This window comes from Plecotus auritus, assembly GCF_963455305.1.
Source record: "Plecotus auritus genome assembly, chromosome: 2".
Taxonomy (NCBI): Eukaryota; Metazoa; Chordata; class Mammalia; order Chiroptera; family Vespertilionidae; genus Plecotus; species Plecotus auritus.
The window spans coordinates 65,572,554-65,593,503 of NC_137771.1; the positions used below are offsets into that span (position 1 = coordinate 65,572,554).

At 41.1% G+C, this 20,950-nt stretch overlaps 1 protein-coding gene across 6 annotated transcripts in view; it reads right to left on the bottom strand.

Annotated features, from left to right (window-relative positions):
- The window catches only part of DDAH1 (dimethylarginine dimethylaminohydrolase 1), a 183,171-nt gene that overhangs the window by 52,609 nt on the left and 109,612 nt on the right, over positions 1 to 20,950 (bottom strand). For all 6 annotated transcript variants that reach the window (XR_013959987.1, XR_013959988.1, XM_080657291.1 and 3 more), the window contains exons 2-4: positions 20,035 to 20,134; positions 11,659 to 11,732; positions 10,611 to 10,730 (exon numbers count right to left, since the gene is read on the bottom strand). Coding sequence is in view for 4 of the 6 variants with exons in the window: in XM_080657291.1 (XP_080513417.1) it covers positions 10,611 to 10,730; positions 11,659 to 11,732; positions 20,035 to 20,134 (294 nt within the window). In the remaining 2 variants the exon portion in view is untranslated. The remainder of the gene's footprint in view (positions 1 to 10,610; positions 10,731 to 11,658; positions 11,733 to 20,034; positions 20,135 to 20,950) is intronic.

The following is a 20,950-nucleotide window of genomic DNA, read 5'->3' on the forward strand; positions in this document are numbered from 1 at the left end:
TCTAACAGCCACTCCTCCGCCGTGCCAGTCTAGGGCTTGCCGCTCATGCAGGTCCAGTTTGCCTCCTGCCTCTTGTGACCACTCCCTCTTCAGAACTCCCATCACCTCTACTAGGACCCTCTACTGTTTGTTAGTCATTTACACTGTGACAGTATTTATCTTTAAACAAAATTTTTCTTAAATCCTTGCCTGAGGATATGTTTTTATTGATTTTTAGAGACAGGTGGAGGGGAGAGAGAGAATCATTGATGTGAAAGAGAAACACTAATTGGTTGCCTCCCATACTTGTCCTGACCAGTGATTGAACCTGCAACGTAGGTGTGTGCCCTGACCAGGAATCGAACCCACAACGTTTTCAGTATATGGGATGATACTCCAACCAACTGAGCCACTCACCAGGGTGACACTATTTACCTGTCCCATCCTGTTTCCCTAGTTAAACTGGAGGGGCACTGAGGACAGAGACTGTTTCTCATCCATCGGAGTGTCCCCTGTGCTGAGGACAGTACCCTTCACACAGCTGCTCGCAATAAATACTGCCGTATGCTGCTGGAGAAGCCCAAGTTCTGAGCTCAACTGTGATCAGTTTTCAATTGCCTTTTTAAAAGTCTTTTTGCTGAAGAGACAGTAATAAACGGTTTTGGAAACCTTACCTCTTCTTCCTATCAAATTTTTATGGATGAACTAGAGGCCCAGTGCATGAATTTGTGCACATTGAAAGGAAATTAATTAGAAGAAATATTTTAATATTGCTATTCGCCCTTTCTCTATAATAGAAGTGTCAACCAAATTCATGATCGACAATGACAGATGGAAACACACATGTGTGATTGGTGCCAGTGAGAGCTTTATATATATAGATCAACTTGCTTAATTAGACCTGCCTTCTAGTTTAGCTAAACTTTTTCCAGCCCTGTGAAACACCCCAACTTCTCTTCAGGTAATTGTCAGCAACACAGTAGAGAATATCAACATGAAGTAGACCACACAGGGAGAACAAAGGGTGAAATGTTTAACTGCAGCAGTGTTTGACTATATTCTGCACAGTGAGAAAACCTGAAGTCATTTTCAAGGTCCACCATTTCTTACTTCTTTTCAGTCGGATCAAGTTTCTAAATGTTCTAAATCTCCATTTTCTGGCTAATGAAAAGAAAATAGGATTCCACCAAGTCTCCTATCTACCTACTCCAGGACTTCTGTGAGGATCAAATGAGACCAGGCATGGGAAAACGCTTCACAGACATTTGGTTAAAGTATAAAGTGTTTGCACCTGGCTATAAAGCAAGTCGTGTTCCTGGGCTGAAGAAACTCCAAGGAGGCTAGACTAGATGCTAGGGAGAGGAAGCCGGTTGTTGATACGTGATGTCATTACCCGGCGCCCACAGAGACTGTTTGGGGCTGGGCTGGACTGTGGGCCACATTTTGCAGCATGGGGTCTCAGCAGTGTCAGCTGCGATTTGGTGGGCTATTGCTCTGGGATGGTGGTGGGGCCTGTGTCCCACTTGGGGGAAGCCGAGAGTTGCTTTGTGGGTGCCAGGTCTGCGGTGCTGTTTCTCTTTAAATGGCCAGTGCATGTCATGGCAGCTCCTTCATTGAGCGTCTGCCCTCTGGTGGTCAGTGAGCATCATAGTGACCGGTCGGTGGTCGGACACTTAGCATATTAGCCTTTTATATAGATAGATTAGAAAATGATGTTATCTGTTAGGTATCCAATTTAATAGTTAAATATGTCACTGAATCCTCCTCAGAGAAAAGTGGAACTAGCTACGATGGAGTCACCTGTGGTTTTCTCTCCTCAAACGGGCATGAAGAGGGTCAGCTAAGCACTAGTCTCCCATCACCCACAGCCTCTGAAAGCACGATACTAGTAGTCAAGGGCCTACTGTGAACCCACTTTGGAACTGTCCTTATCACCGGAGCTTTATAATTAAACGACCGCTACTGTTGCCAAGTGCTTTACACCCCGTGTTCACGACACAGTCTTTTCATCTTGACCGCATGTCCTGGGATTTCCAATGGGCAGGAATGAAGCTCTCATTCCCTAGTGAGGCTGATTCAACTTAGTTTTTTCAGGACAAGCCTGAGTACAGGAGACGGTCACACAGGGAGAGCTGGAGGCAGAGCCAGAGGACAGCTGTGACCTGGGATTCTAAGTTCTCTGCTTTGTCCTCTAGACCATTGTGCTTCTTTAGTAGAATCAACATAGGATTATTAAAAAAAAGAAAAGTCCTTCTCTGGCGTCAGGAATGGCATGCAGTCTAACCGTTGTTTCCCTCTGGAACACACCTTCACACATTAAGATCAGGTCGTGCATGTTTGTGGTGGGGGAGGGGATATGGAAACATGAGTCAAATGCAAATTTCCTGTTCTCAGATAGGGATAACATTAGCGACTTTTGGTAACTCGGACTATTTTAATAAGGAATTTTAGCAGACCAAATTCCTGAATGATAGCGTCCAAGTTGCCACCCAGCTAGGTATTACATTTAAGTTTCTACAATGTTGAACTCCAGGCAGCAAAAAAGGTAAGGAGTTTCTGGCTTCCTATGGCTTTAATTTGGATGCTTTCTCTACTCTTACTGCTCCTTGGGATATGTTATTTTGTACCTGTGGACGAAAAAAGGGCCCACCTACTAAACCTGACAAGCTCAGACGAGGTCTGCATGGCAGGCCCTACAAACTCAGAGACCTAAAGCAACCACACAGGATGGTCTGAACATACAAATTCCTAACTAAAAGCGGTCATGGCATATAGTCATGTCCTAGGCCTGTAGGATCCTTGACAAAGGTCAATCTTTACCTTAAGTGAACCTGTCATCTTTTTAAAGTTAATACTAGAGGCCCGGTGCACAGATTCATGCACTGGTGGGGTCCCTCAGCCTGGGCTGTGGGGATCAGGCCAAAACCGGCAGTCCGATATCCCCTGAGGGGTCCCAGATTGCGAGAGGGCACAGGCCAGGCCAAGGGACTCCATCAGTGCATGAATCCATGCACCGGGCCTCTAGTATGCACATAAGATCTTTGGTTAATCTCTTCCTACCCTCCCCTCCTCCCCTGTTCCCTCTGAGATTCATCAGTCTGTTCCATGTATCCATGCTTGTGCATTGAGTGTCTGCCCCCTGGTGGTCAGTGTGTGTCATAGCTATCGGTCAAATGATCGAACGGTCAGACACTTAGCATATTAGCCTTTTATATATATAGATACCTTTGAAATGTAATCTTTTCCAGGTCCCTCAGGGCATACATACCCACACCAGAGCACTAGGCCATGGAACACCTCAGTGTTATCTTGTTTCCCCAACAACCATCTCTGTGTGCTATAAATGTTAATTATTAACTATCCTGTACCCACCAATATAAAAGAAGTATGTGTCTGTTTTACTTTTAATCCAACCCCAGAGATTTCCCTGCTTTGCTTACTCCATCTCCCTAATCTACCACCAATGGATTTCATGTAACCCCCCTTACATCTCCTACTTCAATTCTAATGTATACAATAAGCTGCAAAACTGCCATTCTTCTGAGCATTTTCTCAATCTCTTGAGATTTCGTTTCCCGGTAATTGTCAGTTTGGCTCAAATAAACTCACAGAAATTCTCTACAGGTTTGGATGTTTCCTATGACATTCCCATAGTCTGTAGTGGTTTCTTTAGGGGTACATTCTAGGGCAGAAGTTTTTGAAAGTTGCAGGAATCCTTGAAGGCAGTGGCTCTCAACTTAATCTGGGCAACCAGATTCACCTGTGGAACTTTTAAGAAATGCAGGTGCTTGGGCTCAGTTCCAGACCCAGAACATGCGCATTTTCTGAGCTAGGCCCCCGGGGAGCGTGTTTTCAGAAGTCCTTGGTGGGGGGGGGAGGATTGTAAACCCACCTCTCATGAGGAGCCACTAGTTGAAGGTCACTTAGGGACATCTTTTGTAAGCAAGAGTCTTGGATCAAAAGGCCCCTTAAAAGACCATATACCCAAGAGATACTTGAATTCCCCCTACAACCTCCCACAGAGTCTGTTGAATAATTTTTGGTGTCCTATCACATAACAGACAAAATAAACAGCACTTTAAAAATAAATAATTTCAGTCTGGCTGGATGGTTCAGTTGGTTGAAAGTCATCTTGTGCACCGAAAAGGTTGCAGGTTCCATTCCTGGTCAGGGCACATACCTAAGTTGGGGACTGAATGGGAGGTGACTGTTTCTCTCACATAGATGTCTCTCTCTCTCAAAATCAATAAAAAATATCCTCGGGCCCTAGCTGGTTTGGCTTAGTGGATAGAGTGTTGGTCTGCAGACTAAAGGGTCTCCGGTTCAATTCTGGTCAGGGGCACATGCCCAGGTTGTGGGCTTGGCCCCCAGTGTGTGGTGTGTAGGAGGCAACTGATCAGTGACTCTCATCATTGATATTTCTCTCTCTCTCTCTCCCCCTTTTTCTTCTCTGAAATCAATAAAAATATATTTTAAAAAAATCCTCGGGTGAGGATTAAAGATAAATAATCCCCGCCCTCCTGACATTTTTCTTGTAAGCTCAAGGGGAAAAACATAACATTATTCCCTTTCTCCTACTTGGCCAATTTTGCCTTCTTCCTGCCCTGAGACTAGGGCAGCAATTCAGCATGGCTGTTTTGGTATCAGAGCTTCAGATTATTTATTGCCTTGTTATGCCAACGCATTTTGTTTTTCGCCCCCACCCCCCCTTCTCCAAGTCTTGTTGGCAGACAGCTCTGGGAACAGTGTCAGATAAGCAACTGCTGCCAGGATGCGGAGCATAAACAGTTGTTACAAACTCAAAGGCTATTTAGTTTTATGTTAATTTTTAAATTCAGACATGGTAGTTTTTTTTTTTTTTAAATCATTGTTTTTTGGATCTGACACATACAACTGGAACAGACAACCAGATAATAAGGCTAAATTAAACAGGCAATGGTATTGTTAGTATGCCTTTCATAGCAGAGACCCAATGTGGGAAATCTTGTGGCTACACAGTATGCTTCCCTGTGACAACAACTAAACATTCCAAGTCTTTATTTTTCCATTTCATTCACCCCGTTGATACCAGTTAACTCTCATTCTATCTTTTGTTTTTTGCTGTTGCTGTTCCAGTTGTCATTAAAGGAAATTCCAGGCAATAAAAAAAAAAAAAACACATACAAAATCAAAACACATTGAGGGTTTTTCCACCTTCACTTTTTATATGGCCATCTATAAAATAACATGGACATTTTTGGACATAAAACCAAGGCTGAAGCTGAGTCAAAACGAGAGGAAATACGGTCTGAGTGACCTCTATTATGTACTCATTCAAAAGAAAAACACGCTGTGTGCTATGCAATTTAAATTACTGTAGTTGCAAAGAAGCCCAAGTCCTCATTTAAGGAATCTTACAGATGCAGTTAGTTATTTCAGGAAGTAGATAAGAAACCTAAAAGACAGTTTCATTGAGATGCATTATGAGCATTTTAATTTAAAATGGCAAGTCTGCTGGAATTCTACTTACTATATTTCAGCTCCATTTACATGACAAAGAGACAACAATGGAGTGGTGATCCCATAATTCTTTTCCTACCACATCCTTTTAGTATTTCTATGAAAAAATTTAAATAATCATTCCTTGTGACACAAAATAATAGAGTTATTAATAAAAGAAAGGCCACTAAACAAAACTGCCTTTCCAAAGGGAGAGAGAGAATTGGTCTCCTGCGTGGGGTGAGGAAGGTGAATGCTCCTCTTGCTGCCTGGCCAGCAGGTGGCACAGCCCCCCCACTTGTCTGGACCACAGCCCCTTGAACTCCAACTTCAAGCTCTGGTAGGTTGGCAGCTTCCCCATCTGATTAGTTTCAGGAAAGTTTTAGCTAAGGGTCACTCCCCTCCCCACTTACTTCCCTGACTCCCACTTTGTCTCCCCTCCCCGCCCCCACTCCTGCCAATTTACTGGAGGACTGAATGCTATCAGCAAATTGAGTTAAACTTCTTTACTGTGAGTCCCTCCGAAAGGCAGGAATTACAATCAGTCCTCCAGCCACAGAGGGCATATTAATCCAGGTTCCTTTGGAATGCATCTAGAAAAAGAATGGGTGAGATGTGGTGCAAATCTACTCTTTACCAGGACATTTTTCCCCTCCCTGACCTTATTGAGGTATCATTAACAGTTAGAAATTGTATATATTTAAGGCCCACATGGGCTGGGGAAGGGGAATGGGGAGATGTTGGTCAAGGGGTACAAAGTTTCAGTCTTTTTTTTATCTTAGGTTAAAAAAGTCACAGGCTAGTCTGGAAAAGACAGGCATCACATACAAGGTAAAGCAGAGGTTTGAGAGTTAGGTATTACCTCTGGAAAGTTATTTCTCTAAGTTAATCAGAGCCCACTTCCAACAATACAATACACGTATGTTTTTCTAAACTTAAAAAGTTAAAGTAGAATACACAAAGTGGCCCTTTGGACCATGACTTCCTTCCTTCTTCTTAAAGTAACCCCTATTCTGACTGCTAATAGCATAGAATAGTTTTGTCTCTTGTTTAACTTTAAATGAATGAAATAATAGAATACGTGTTTTTTGGAGATTGACTTACTTTGCTCAAATTTTATTTGTGAGCAGGAGTTCCAGCTGTGCAGCACCTAGATTCTCACATCTCTGAGAAGGCAACATTTCTTCTGCAAGATACAAGTACGTCTATGCCTGTGCATGAATTAATCTGACACTATTTTCTTTTATAGCTGGAGAGGCAGGATGAAGGTGGTAGTTGCCCAGGGAGAAACATCAATGTGAGAGAGACACATCGATTGGTTGCCTCCCACACACGCCCTGGGGTTGAGCCTGCAACCGAGGTATGTGCCCTTGACCAGAATCTAACTCTCGACCCTTCAGTCTACAGGCCAAAGCTCTATCCACTGAGCCAAACCACCTAGGGCATGTCAAATATCTTTAGGAATTTGTTCAATCAACCTAACCTCCAGTTTCCTGGTCATATCAACAGTAAAATGCAGTAATAATTGTCTTCCTTTCTCCCTTCCCTGTATTAAATGCACTCTGAATTAAATGTGTTCTATTAAATGTACCCTGTATTAAATGTGTTCTAGGCTTTTTAGCAGAGAGTTGCTAAAGTCTTCTTAAATAGATGATTTCATCGAAATATCCAATACACACACTATGAAATCTACTACAACCTTAGACAGCTATGATGACTAGCTACCTAAGAACCCACTTCATTAACCAAGAATAGATTGCAAGCCATCACAAAGTATTCTGAATGCAAGAAGAAACCCTTGGGCTCTCAGCTTGGCATAAATATGTAAGAAGTGGTTTTTAGACTCTGGAGGAAGCAAGCACTCTGCAAACAGTGACAGATTTGGGAAGTAATCAAGCTTTCAGCGTGCAGTGCGGGAAGACACTGTTCACCTCTGTTTAAATGCCTTCAAAGACATGCCCAAGTGGCCAGAGGCTTCTCTACACAGGCAAGACTGAGACAACAAGATTTGCAAGGGAAAAACAGGCATCTGGGACCAAACTCACATCTTTCCTGAGACAGGGCAGATCCTAGTTACAAGCAAAAGAAAGAAAAAGAAAAAGGGATGAGAAGCATAGTTTTGGGGCAGGCAGGGGGAGAAATGGGAAGCTCAGCTAGAACAAATCCATGGGAAAATAATAGGGAAGGTTTTGAATAGCAAAAGAATGGCTGTTGTGTGCGGAGCACAGTTGGCGAGAGGAGAATCAGGGCCCAGGAAATTTTATTCTGAAACCATAAGGTCCCATTCAAAATGCTTTATTTCATTGGATTTCAGTATTTTCACATGTGAAATGGAAAAAGTAAAACCGCTATGCTTTCATTACTTGCAAATGATGTATTTGTCTCTACCCATTTGTCTTCTTGCCTATCTACATCAGTTTTTTATATCTCAAAATTAGTAGTAGGACTTACCCCAGTCAATTTAATTGACTGTTCTGACACAGGAACCCAAACTGTTCTCAAATAAATAAGCAGTTCAGTTCACTAAATCTGCATTTCACCAACCCACCTAGTTCTGACCTGAGAACATGCCCTCACACAGATCTCATTAGTCCTCAGCTCAGTTTGTCCTCCTGCTTTCATTACAAGGTAAGAGGACCTTTTGTGATGCTAGGACATGGCAGGTGGCATTGGCCAACTCCACAGGCCCATGGTTTAGGAAGCACATTGGCTGATAGAAAATATGATCTCCAAAGAATGCCTTTGTAGCCAGTGAGGATTATTTATAGCTTCTGACACAGAAGGTTTCAAGTATAGAGCGAACATCACTGTTAACACGAACTTGAATGAACTCTACAGGAAAGAGAATGCGAAAGACTTGGATTTTTTCCCCCAGGTCATCAATGGTCCTCTTTTCTAACTGCAGGGTCTTCCCCTCTAATTTTTTTTCAAAAGAAATGATGGTCCAGCGTCTCTGAAGTAATACAGACCCTACTTTCCAGAGCCTTGTGGGTACCCAGACTCCAGCGTCATGGAGATAAACGCATCCTCTTCCACACTTTCAGTCCCTACCTCTTCAGACTTCACCTCCCCCAGCGGTATCTCCAGGAGCCCACAGAAGACTGTTTATTAGGTGGGCTAGTTTGCATACGGCTCATGGATGTACTTTGCTCAGTCTTTGTTTATATACCATGGCCCCACCTGCAACATTCTCTCACTGAATTCCACCCTGCCAACCCTCTAAGACCCACGGCTAGCCCCATTTTTCTCCAGAAAGCTCTCTGTGAATATCTAGCCCTCAAGGAGATCCCTTCTCGCCTCTGAATAACAGTTAGGGCTCTTTTATAGAATGCCAGTTAACCATATTGTATTATCCCTATACTTTTTACCTGTTAGTTTCACCAGAGTATCTGAGTTAGGGACCTATTGAGCTAGAAACCTATTGAGTTAGGGAGAAACCTATTTGAGTTAGGGATCCAGTCTACCCAGAATGGCAGATGGGGCTACTTTTCCTAATTTGTCTACCAGAGGAGGTTCTTTCTGTTAATTCACACAAAGGCACAGTATAAGCCCTCTCCTTCCCTTCTAATCAATTTTAGACATGCTGGCATGAAAAGATACCATGGAAAGATGACCCTAAGGAGAAAAATAATCTCCCTAGAGTCCTCAGAGTGACACCATTTATCAAATTCTCGTTCAAGAGCCCACCACTTATTTATTTATTTAATTTTTAAAATATATGTTTTTAAATTGATTTCAGAGAGGAAGGGAGAGGGAGAGAGATAGATAGAACTATAAATGATGAGAGAGAATCATTGATCACCTGCCTCCTGCACGCCCCACACTGAGGACTGAGCCCTCAATCCAGGCATGTGTACTGACTGGGAATTGAACTGTGACCTCCTGGTTCATAGGTTGACACTGAGCCATGCCAGCTGGGCCTACCTTTTTTATATGCTGAAAGTGACAAAGCCTTCCAGATAAAGCAGAACACAAGGAAGCAAAGGAAAAGCCAGCATATTCAAATTCTGAGTCAGATGGTTCAGCAACAATTGTTCAAAGTTCTAGAAACACAATCAAAGATACAGTTTGAGAAAAGGAAGACAGAAAGGCCAGGTGAGCTGGCTAAAGGAATTGCAGATAACGCAGAGGGGAAATTCCACAACTGGGAGGCAATGATTGCTTCCCACACAAACTGTACCAAGTCGAGCACTGAGGTAAAAGAGTAAAGAACCAAAAGGGCAAAAAAAGAAATTGTGCACCTTGGAGCACATAGATTTCCTCTCTTTGCCTGAGATGAGTTCCTGTCTTTGGTCCTTCAGTAGGTCATGTTTGTTGTTGAGCAGGACCACCTAAGAGGAAGGGGTGGTAGTCCTAACCCGCCATTTACTTGGGGTGAGACTTGATCTAGTTCTCTTGTGCAAAATGGAGCTAATACTACGTCTTTCATTCATTAATTTATTCATTCTCTCTCCATTCACCAGATATTTGTTAAGGTCCCATTATGGGCTAAGCACAAAGGAGTACAATGGTTTTCGCCCTTATGCAGAGCTCCAATCAACTCACAGGTTTGTTAGAGAAGAAAAGTGTCTTTGAACTGTACAGCAATCTAACATGGAAAGTCTCTTCATTATCCATAGCTTCCACTCATGATCAAGCTGCATGACCTGGGCAAGTCATATTTTTTTCTGGTCTTTCCTATTCTCATCTGTGAAATGAGAAAGTTCCTGTCCTAAAAGTTAGGTATTCCAAACGCATATGAGGAAGTCCAGATTTTTAGATCCTTCTGAATCATGGCTTGCTAAAAGACTGTTATGAAACAGTGCAGATATAGAAAAGGATAAGACTAATATCACGACCCCTTGTGCACCAACTACCAAACGTAGGAGAGAAACATTACAAGGAGCTCCACTGCTGGCTCCCTCCTTTTCCCCAGAGGAAATAACTGTGATGAGTTTGATGTTTATTCCTCTGAATCATGGCCTTTCTAGGAAACCTGGTGTGTGAGTAAGAATGGTTCATCACCTGGGTGTTTCTGACGAATGAGAAGTCATGACAGTGTATGTCAGAGAAAGCTCAAGCGCCAGCCTGTTCTCTCTCTGCCACCCCTGCAGACAGGATCAGAAAAACCACGTGGTAGGCATTCCCTAGAAGGTACCTCGTTTTGTATTTACCTTGAGGGCCTTCTGCGCAGATTCACTGGATCCAATTGCGATTAGGTTAGGCCCAGCCATGCTGCAGGAACTCTTCAAATGCAATGTATCGGCCACCGGGACTGTGGAGACCGCATAGTCCTATGCAAATAATAGAAACGAGCAGTTTGGCATTGCAGAATCATTCTGAAACCCACTCACACCTGCCTGAATCACAACTGCTCCTCTGGAGGCTGCCAGGGGCCTGAATATCTGGAAGGAAAGCTGGGGCCCCCAGGCTTTGGTATTGCCAGTCAAATGAAGACTGCTTCTAAGAAGGAAGGGCACAGCTTTCTTCCAGATGTGGGACTGTATCAACAGCTTTGCTTGTTGATCCACAGTGTGGCTACTCTGAAAGGATGTGTCTACTTATCCTGTGCAAACTAGAGCTTCACGTCGTCAGGGGGAACAGAGCTTCATGGTGGTTCTATCCCTTCCTAAGCATTCGGGTGAGACAACCTGCTAGTGGTCAAGAGAGTGAAGGGAACTTGAGAAGATGTGTGCAACACCTAGCACAGTTTTCAGCACCCAAGTACAGGTGATCCTTCATTCCAATCTGAAAAATCCGCATTGCAGGTCAGAGTCCATTGGGTCTCCAGTTTTTTAAAAAAAGTCATCGATTGTGCCATGAACCCTTAGTGGTTGTCTGGTTCTACAGGGTGTCCCCCCCCCCCCCCAAAATGTATACACACACTTTGAAAAATTATAAGGCAATGTTTATTAAAATACATTTCCTTTTCGAAATGGAGCTATCAGAAAGTGTGCATACATTTTTTGGGACACCTTGCATACTGGGAGAACACAGATGTCCATGATAACTTTGTTGCTGCTGCGGTAGCTCAATAAAGCCTATTTATTTATTGAGAAATCTGAACTTGGTAGCTTCTAAAACTTCCAACAAACATATAAATACTAGGAATTCGTTTGCAAAGCTGGTGACATATAAATACCATTATTCATGACCTCTGGTTCAGTGGGTCTGAATATTTATTAATTACTCTGTGCCAGGCATAAATGGTCTTTCACCTACCTTAAAAGTATCAGCCAAGATTTCAGCACCTCGTTGATTTGTCCTTTTGGAAAGACCCACAAAAAATTCTCTGCCTATAATAAATGACATGGAACACAGTGAGTGGGTGGCCCCAGTGATAGCACACTATTCCTTAATCCTAATATATAAAAACCCAGGGTCCGTAATGTCCAAAACAACCAAAGGCTTGACCGACTGAAAGTTAGTCCTTCAGTCAGTGCTGGGTTGCTGTGCCGGTGCGGGCGCAGCGACCCAGCACTGATTGCCAAGGGGGCTGCGGATCAGGCCTGGAGAGAGGCCCGAAGAGAGAGGCAGGGTCTGATCTGCAGCCTCCGTGGCAGCTGTTCGTCAGCCGTTGCCTCTCTTTTTCTTTCTGGGCTTCGCCAGCAGCTGCGCCTATTTCTCTCTGAGCCTCCTCGGGGGCTGCTGATCAGCCCTGCCTTTATGATCAGGCCCGGAGATGCTGACTGGCATAGAAACTGACCATTCAGAACCAAATCTGGGTGAACTGTGAGGAGCCAATGGCTTCCTAGGAGGCGGAGCTTTTGACGCTGACTGGCATAGAAACTGACCAATCAGAGACAAATTGGCCAGCAGTGGAAAGCAGTTGGGGGCGAGATCAGGCCGGCAGGGGAGGGCAGTTGGGGGCGAGATCAGGTCGGTATGGAAAGGCAGTTAGGGGCGATCAGGCAGGCAGAGAGGTTAGGGGCAATTAGGCAGGCAGGCAGAGGGGTTAGGGGCAATCAGGCAGGGAGACAGAGGCAGTTAGGGGCAATCAGGCAGCCAGGCAGGTGAGCAGTTAGCAGCCAGTGGTCCCAGATTGCGAGAGGGATGTCCAACTGCTGGTTTAGGCCCGATCCCATAGGATTGGGCCTAAACCAACAGTCAGACATCCCTCAAGCAGTCCCTGATTGGAGAGGGTGCAGGCTTGGTTGAGGGAACCTCCCCCCCCCCCCCCCCGTGCACGAATTTTGTGCACCAGGCCTCTAGTCTATAAATAATGAGCTCAGAGCATCACACAGTTCTTTCCTACCACAGAGGTCAGGTGTACTCATCCTCTGCCCTCTGCTCTTTTTACTAGTACACAAATCTGATTTCAAACTATTGCCCTTAGAGATAAACCTTTTCAAATTCATAGAGATGGAGACTAGAATAATGATTGCCAGGTCTTGGGGGAAAGGGGAACTGGGGAGTCAGTGCTCAATGGATACAAAGCTTCAGTTTGGGGAAGGGAAAAATGCTGGAGATGCATGGTGGTGATGGTTGCACAACCATGTCAATGTAGTTAATGCCTCTGAGCTGTGCACTTAAAAATAGTTAAATGGTAAATTTTATGTTATGTATATTTTACCACAATAAGAGAGTTATGTTTTTATTTAGGAAACAATAGGATAAACATAGGAATTTTTAGTGGCAGATTGACTATGTTTTTTGGGTAATGGTATGATTGTGTTATCCTGTAAGAAAATTCACTACATACAAATCAAAACTTAAGTTAGGGAAAAGTCTTTTACTTGACAAAAGTATGACTCACTTTATTTAAAAAGTTGAAAAGAAGAACACGAAATTTCCTTAATTAAGATAAAAATAGATTTATAAATTAGACATATAATTTTTAAGACAAACATTTACTGTATTAAGCAAATTCAAACAAATTTATAATAGGTCTTGCACACTATTTCCGTTTTCAAAGTTTAAGGCAAGGTAGGAAAATACAAAGAAAAGCAAAATGCTTATCTCTTTAAAAGTAAGTTGGACTTCTCTTTCTTGCCTTATGGCAGGCTAGATCCTCTAAATGGCCTTCCTAGTAAAAAAGAACTGATAAAAAGTGCTGAAATTTAAATATTGAAAAAAAATTGTTTTGATTGTATGTTTCTATCATTTTCTTCTATACCAATTCATCCTCTGTTTCTTTTCCTTCCTCACCTCATTCTTTCATAGGAGAAAACAGGTCATTTGTCCTATTGACTATCCTACATTCTAGATTTGGCTGATTGCTTCCTTGTGTGTGTATCATCTAACATTAAACTGTTCCTTTATGCTTTGCATTTTTGGTAAACTAATAGTTTATGCAGATGATTAATTAGATCCTTTTAAAATTTTAATTAATTAATTAATTTTGGGGATAGGAGTACTTCAGAGGTGGGGCTGTGCTTCTATTGCATCACATCATGAAGCCATGACTGACTCTCACGTTTTTGGTGCTACTAGAATGAGCAGTGTGTTCAGGTGGCCTCAACCCCACTGCTCCATTAGGAAGCTCCCCACCAAGCTTTTATATAAAAGGTTTCACATCCTCTGATGATTATTGCACAGATCCATTATTTTATTAGGGACCTACATTTACTAGATAGAATTGTAAAAAGAAAATCTTTCCGCATTCAAGTATTTGGTCTATTTGAAATAGAATTTATAAAGGAAAGATAGGTTACATGTTTAAGCCTTTGTCCCAGCAATAACAACTGATATTAAAAAAAAACAAAACACAAAACAATAACACATTATTATCCACTAGTGGGTCAAAGGATAAATCCTAATGAAAATTAAAAAAAAAAACATTTAGAAGTAATGATAACAAAAATATTAACCTCAAATGATGAAGGATTCTGCTAAGGCAGCACTTCGAGGGAAAGTTACATAGCTTTTAAATGTTTATACTATGATAAGCAAAGGTTCAAAGTTCAAGAGACATTATTCCAACTTGAAATGTAAGACAAAAAGAACAGGATGAAAAGAAAGAAATCTGAAGGAAAGAAATAAAGGTAGAAATAGGAAGGAGAAAGGAAACATACAAGAGAGAGGGTTCAACAAGGCCAAAAGTTGGATCTTTGAAAAGATTTTAAAAATGGATAGATCTTTGGCAAGAAAAAAAGAGGAGGCACAAATTAATGTTATGAATGAAAAGGAGACATGGCTATCGTTGTGAAGCTTAAAACAGATATTTGGAAGATATGAATAACTTTGATTATTATTATTTTTTGTTAATCCTCACCCAAGGATATTTTCCATTGATTTTTAGGGAGAGTGGAAGAGAGAGGGAAAGAGAGAGAGAAATATCAATATGTGAGAAACACATCAATTGGTTGCCTCCAGCATCAGCCCTGACCAAGGCCTGGGCCGGGGAGGAGCCTGCAACTTAGATATGTGCCCGTGAATCAAACCTGGGACCCTTTGGTCTCCAGGCCGACACTCTATCCACTGAGCCAAACCGGTTAGGGCAAAGATATGAATAATTTTATACCCAACATTTGAAAACTTAGAGGAAAGATAAAATCTTAGAAAAATGGAACTCACCAAAACTTACTCAGGAAATCCTCAATAATGATACAATCATTAAAGAAACAATGTAAGTTTAAAATCTCCCCACAAGAAAGCACCAGCCTCAAGTCCTGTTTGTAAGTAAGTGCTATCACAGCTCAAGGAATACACAATTCAAATAGTACTGACTACAGAATAGAAACATAGGAAATGTTCCCTAATACATGTTATGAGGTTAACAAGAACTCTTTCACCAAAGCCAGACAAGAATAACAAGAAAGAAAAATTACAGGCTACAGAAACAAAAGTCTCAAAACAAACTAACTAACAACAAACTAACCTGCAGGAAAAATAGAATATGTCATGACCAAATTGGTTTTCATCTCAGGAATGCAAGATTGGTGAACTATCAGAGAGTCAATTAATGTAATTAACCACATCAATAAATTAAAGAAGAAAAATCATATAATCATCTCACTGAAGCAAAAGAAAAAAGTTTTTCCACTTCCAGCTTTTTACTTTAGAAAAACTCTTATGCATGTCCCCAGGGGACAAACACAAACATGTACATAGCAGCACTGAAGAAATATACAAAAACTGGAAAACAATCAAATGTATAGCAGCAGTAAAATGAATAAATACATCATGATCTATTCTTACCACAAAATGCCACACAGCTCTGAGGATGAACTATAGCTACCCACATCAAATTAACTCAGAAGCAGAAAAATCACACAAGTCTTCATAGACTATGACCCTAATCTTATAAAGCTATAAGACAAGCAAAACTAAACAACATATAGTTTAGGAATACAGGCATTGAGGTGTGACTCAAAGAAAGGCAAGTAGTGCTTGAATTGTACACTTAAAGATGGTTAAAATGGCCCTAGCCAGTGTGGTTCAGTGAGTAGAGAATTGGCCTGCACACCAAAGGGTCTCAGGTTCAATTCCTGGTCAAAGGCTCATACATACCTGGGTTGTAGGTTTGATCCCCAGCCCCAGTAGGGGCACTTTCGGGAGGCAACCAATCAATGTGTTTCTCTCACATGATCTCTCTCTCTCTCTCTCTCTCTCTATCTCTCCTCCTCTTTCCTCCCTCCCTCCCTCTCTCCCTCCCTCCCTCTCTCCCTCTCTCCCTCCCTCCCTCCCTCCCTCCCTCCCTCTCTCCCTTTCTCCCTCCCTCCCTCTCTCCCTCCCTCCCTCCCTCCCTCCCTCCCTCTCTTCCTTCTTCCCTCCCTCCTTTCTACTCTCTCTCTAAAAAATCAATGGAAAAAATATCCTTGAGTGAGGATTAACAACTACAGAAAAAGGTAAAAATGTCAAATTTTATGTGCTACATATTTTACCACAATTTTTAAAAAGAAAAAAAAAAAAGAGAAGTAGGAAATAGAAGGCAGGACCAGATTTCAGTATGAATGGGGTGCCAAGCAGATAAAGATTTTAATATCCCAACACAATCTCAGTTTTGAATAAAATAACTTTTAAGATATTAAGAGTTAAGGAAGGCCAAGAGACACATGAAAACATGCTCAAAGTCACTAATTATCTGAGAGATGCAAATCAAAACGACAATGCGATACCATCTCACACCTGTCAGAATGGCTATCATCAGCAAGTCAACAAAGACAAGTGTTGGTGAGGATGCGGAGAAAAAAGGAACCCTCGTGCACTGCCGGTGGGAATGCAGACTGGTGCAGCCACTGTGGAGAACAGTATAGAGTTTCCTCAAAAAACTGAAAATGGAACTCCCATTTGACCCAGTAATCCCACTCCTAGGAATATATCCTAAGAAACTAGAAACACCAATCAGAAAGGATATATGCACCCCTATGTTCACAGCAGCACAATTTACAATAGCTAAGATTTGGAAACAGCCTAGGTGCCCGTCAGCAGATGACTGGATCAGAAAACTATGGTACATCTACACAATGGAATACTATGCTGCCATAAAAAAGAAGGAATTACTACCATTTGTAGGCACCTGGATGGAATTAGAGAACATTATGCTAAGTGAAATAAGCCAGTCAATGAAAGAAAAATACCACATGATCTCACTCATTTGGGGATAATGAAAAACATTATAAACTGATGAACAAAAAGATAGATACAGAGGCAGTAAAGCATCAAACAGACTGTCAAATTACAGCGGTAAGGTTAGGGAGAGGTGGGGGAAATAAGAGATCAACTGAAGGACTTATATGCATGCATGTAAGAGTAACCAACGGATGTAAAACATTGGGGGGTGAGGGCATGTATGGGAGTGGGGTGGGGGGGCAATGGTAAGATATGTACACATATAATACCTTAATAAAAAAAATGTTAAAAAAATGTTAAAAAAATTTTCATAAACTCTAAAAAAAACAAAAAACAAAAACCAAAAACAAACATACAGACACAGCCAGGATTTTTAAAATAATGGTTTCATGATATATATATTCTTTTCAACTTGTTCATTTCACTTAAATATTACATAGATAACAGTCTATGTCAATACATCTAAACACTATGTCAATACTTCCCAACACAAGGTAATTAGGTCATGAGGGTAGAGCCCTTATGAATGGGATTAGTGCCTTTAAAAGAAGAGGCCAGAGAGCTAGCTCACTCTCTGCCATGTGAGGATACAAGATGTTGGCAGTCTGCAAGTCACAGAGGGCTGTCACCAGCACCTGACCATGGTGGCACTCCAATCTTGGACTTCCAGCCTTCAGAGCTGTGAGAAACAAGTTTCCGTTTATAAGCCACCTAGACTATGGGACTTTATTATAGTGGCCCATATTGACTAAGACAGCCATTTTCCTAATTCCAACCTTTTGGTACTGAAAAGGTCTGGGGGCTGTCAATCATAAGACTCCACACATCTGGCCATGGTAACTGGTCAAGGAAGTGCAAGAAGTCAACTTGCAAAGAAAAACAGAAGCGGAAACAGAATTGGCCAATCTTGGCTGCTTCTAAGTTCCCTAAGGCCAGATCAAACCTCTCATCTTGTTCCCTGGTGATGTGAGCTACTGGATTTCTGCTACTCACAATCTATCCATGTTGACTGATACTAGTAGTTTTGCAGAAGATGAAAATTCTTCACATGAACATTTTTTTTGTATCAGTCCTCAATAAAAGATGAGAACTAAACTTTAAAATGCTTGTGGTACTAAAGTTTATCTTTATCAGTTTCCTTACTGCTAAAGTTAAATGTATGCATTGTAAAATACGTTTATAAAAACTAGGACAGTGTAAAAAATGAGTATTTCAGATTTTTGTCAATACATATAATGATCTTATTTTACAAAAACTAGATCAGATTATGCATAGAATCCTACAGCTTGCATTTTCCACTTAATAATATATTTTGGATATCATGATATATCAGTTAAAAAAAAAGATATTAAGAGTTGAATATTACAAAAAGAAAGTTTGCAGATAGTGTCAAAGGCAAGCCTCAGTGCTTAGTACTAGAAATTGGGGCAAAAATATCAGGCTTGAGATGCTGTGGAAAGACCTTTGACCAATGGTCTTGACCAGAAGAGGCTTCTGGTATAAGTTGTGGCTCACACTGATGAAGGTTTAGGAAATCTGTTTAGCTTCCCTGCTAAGATAACTCCATGGCAGTGAACACAGCTTGTTATAAAGCATACTTCAAATATTATCAGTACCTGCTTACAAGTTATTTATTATATGGCTATGTTTTGGTTAAAAAAAAAAAGAGTCTTATTGTAAGGAAGTGTGACTTACACATTTATCTTTTCACAAAAGGCTATTGTCTAAGAGAAATGGGCTGTTGTTCTGGGCTGCCAAAAGGAATGAAAGTGCCATCAATGGGAGACGTGCAGAATATTCTATGGGGAACTTACGAGGCAGATTCAGAGTCTGCATGGCCCTGTCAGAGCTGAGAATACAGGGTTGGCCTCTTTGACTCCTTATTCTGTGTTCTTACGGCTCAACGGGTATGCACATCAAACCCTGGGGCGGGGGGCGCTCCCTGTGACAGTGGAAGCACAGCTGTGCAGTACACAACCCCAGGGATGTTGTTCACAAGCCTATGACAAGAGTGACGCCCCCTGGAGCTCAGCAACTCAGTGGTCCCACCCATACGTATGTGATACCCAACAAGAAACTACTCAAATGTCACAGGAGAAATCCTCCTCCTCCCCTAGGAACATTAATTCTATCAAAACATAAGTAATACAAGATATTTTTATATTGAAATGAAGATGGCTCTATTTTGTCTATGTACATGGGATTCGATATGATTCACATCAGCGAACATCTTGGACTTCCAAGAAGCTTCATGCTTTCAGTGGGCCTCTTGGGGCCACATTCCTATATCCCTGGATCAGCCTCTGCTGTGAGGGCGACATCTGTGAAACAAGTATTTATTTCCTGACATACAGAGGGTAGATAATAAACTCTCACTACAAATTAAAAATCATTATTGATGTCATACTTCTCAGTACAACTAGAATGGATCTGGGTATCCAGAGCTCCGCACAGGACTTGACAGAACCATCATGATCATAAAGAGTTGGGAAGGTTAAATGCTAAAATCTTGCTTTCTTTAGTAGCTACATTCAACCTACTGTAAGATCTGGTTCTAGTTAGATCAATCATAACATGAGATGTTTATATTTTGTTAAGCTCTGCTATTACTCCTTTGGCATTAAGCCAAGTCAATTTGCATTTATAATTATTTAAATTTGCCTTGCTAACTGGGAAGAAAATTATTTGCAAATGACACATCTTGAATTAAGAATTTTTAAAATACAAACCAGATATATTGTCACACAATGAAAAACCATGCAACCCATAAACTCACGTTGTAGGACAACGCAGTAGTCAAAACTTACAAAATGATAGGTAAATATTGATAACATTCTTGTTAAAAATGTGCAAATGCATGCATACAAAAGTGCTAAAAGGACATACATCCAAATATTGAAATGTTTATCTTTGAATGAAAGTTCATTTTTGTTTTTGTTTTTCTCTTTGCTGCTTTTCTGTATTTTCCAAATTTCTTGCATTTAGCATTTTTTACTTTGGTAATTAAAAAACTATAGTTAAATAATGACTATGAGCCCTATATTAGAAGTATTTTTAGATAGGAAAAAGTAAATACAATTATACCTGTGAATAAGACGTCTCCACCATCTAAGGTTGCATTTTCATCTTTCATCTCTACTATATTGAGCTGAAGTTTTTCTAACGCTTCTTTCATCATGTCAACCTGTTGAAAATGATCCAGATTAATATCTTAACATTTTCTAAAAGAAAAACCAATCATCTAAAACGTCTGAACACTGAATCATGCTCCCATGTGCAACCACACGAACACACACACACACACACACACACACACACACACACACACACACACACACCTTTGTGAATATATGACTATATGTCGTATAGTTTGGACCAGCCATGGTTATTTGCAAAATAAGAAATTATCTTTTAGAAATCATCCATTTCATCCCCTTCTAGCTCAAGCTTAAGTCAATATTACAGTCCCTTCTTCTGTTGGAAGGTTAACTAGTTGGGACACTATTGGAAGGGTGACTACTTAGGACACTGTTGGAATAGCGACTAGTTTGGTCATCTGAGTCAACGAAGGTGGGAGCAGAATAGCCAATCCTCCTACCCTTCCAAGAAAGTACAAGATTTAATTTTAAATGGTAAGGGAAAATTGCACATACATGGAGTGATATGTGGAAGGACTATCAACAACAATAACCAGTACCTTGAAACCTTGGCACATAGGAAGTCTTTGTTTTCTACTCAAATATTTTCTAAAAATGTCAGAACATCTAAGGCTTCTTTGTAAATCTGAACTGTTATTTAAATTTAAACTGAGTCTCAAGGGGTGATTAACAAATACAATGATTGCAATCAAACCGAAGCATAGGTGAAAATGAGTTTCAGGGACTTTCTGTAATCCCAGGCTGAAGTCTCAAGCACAGAGATATTCTGGGCTAACCGAAGGAGTGCTTTTCTTGAGGTTCACTTTAATATAAGAAAACAATTTAAGGCATAACCGATGCCC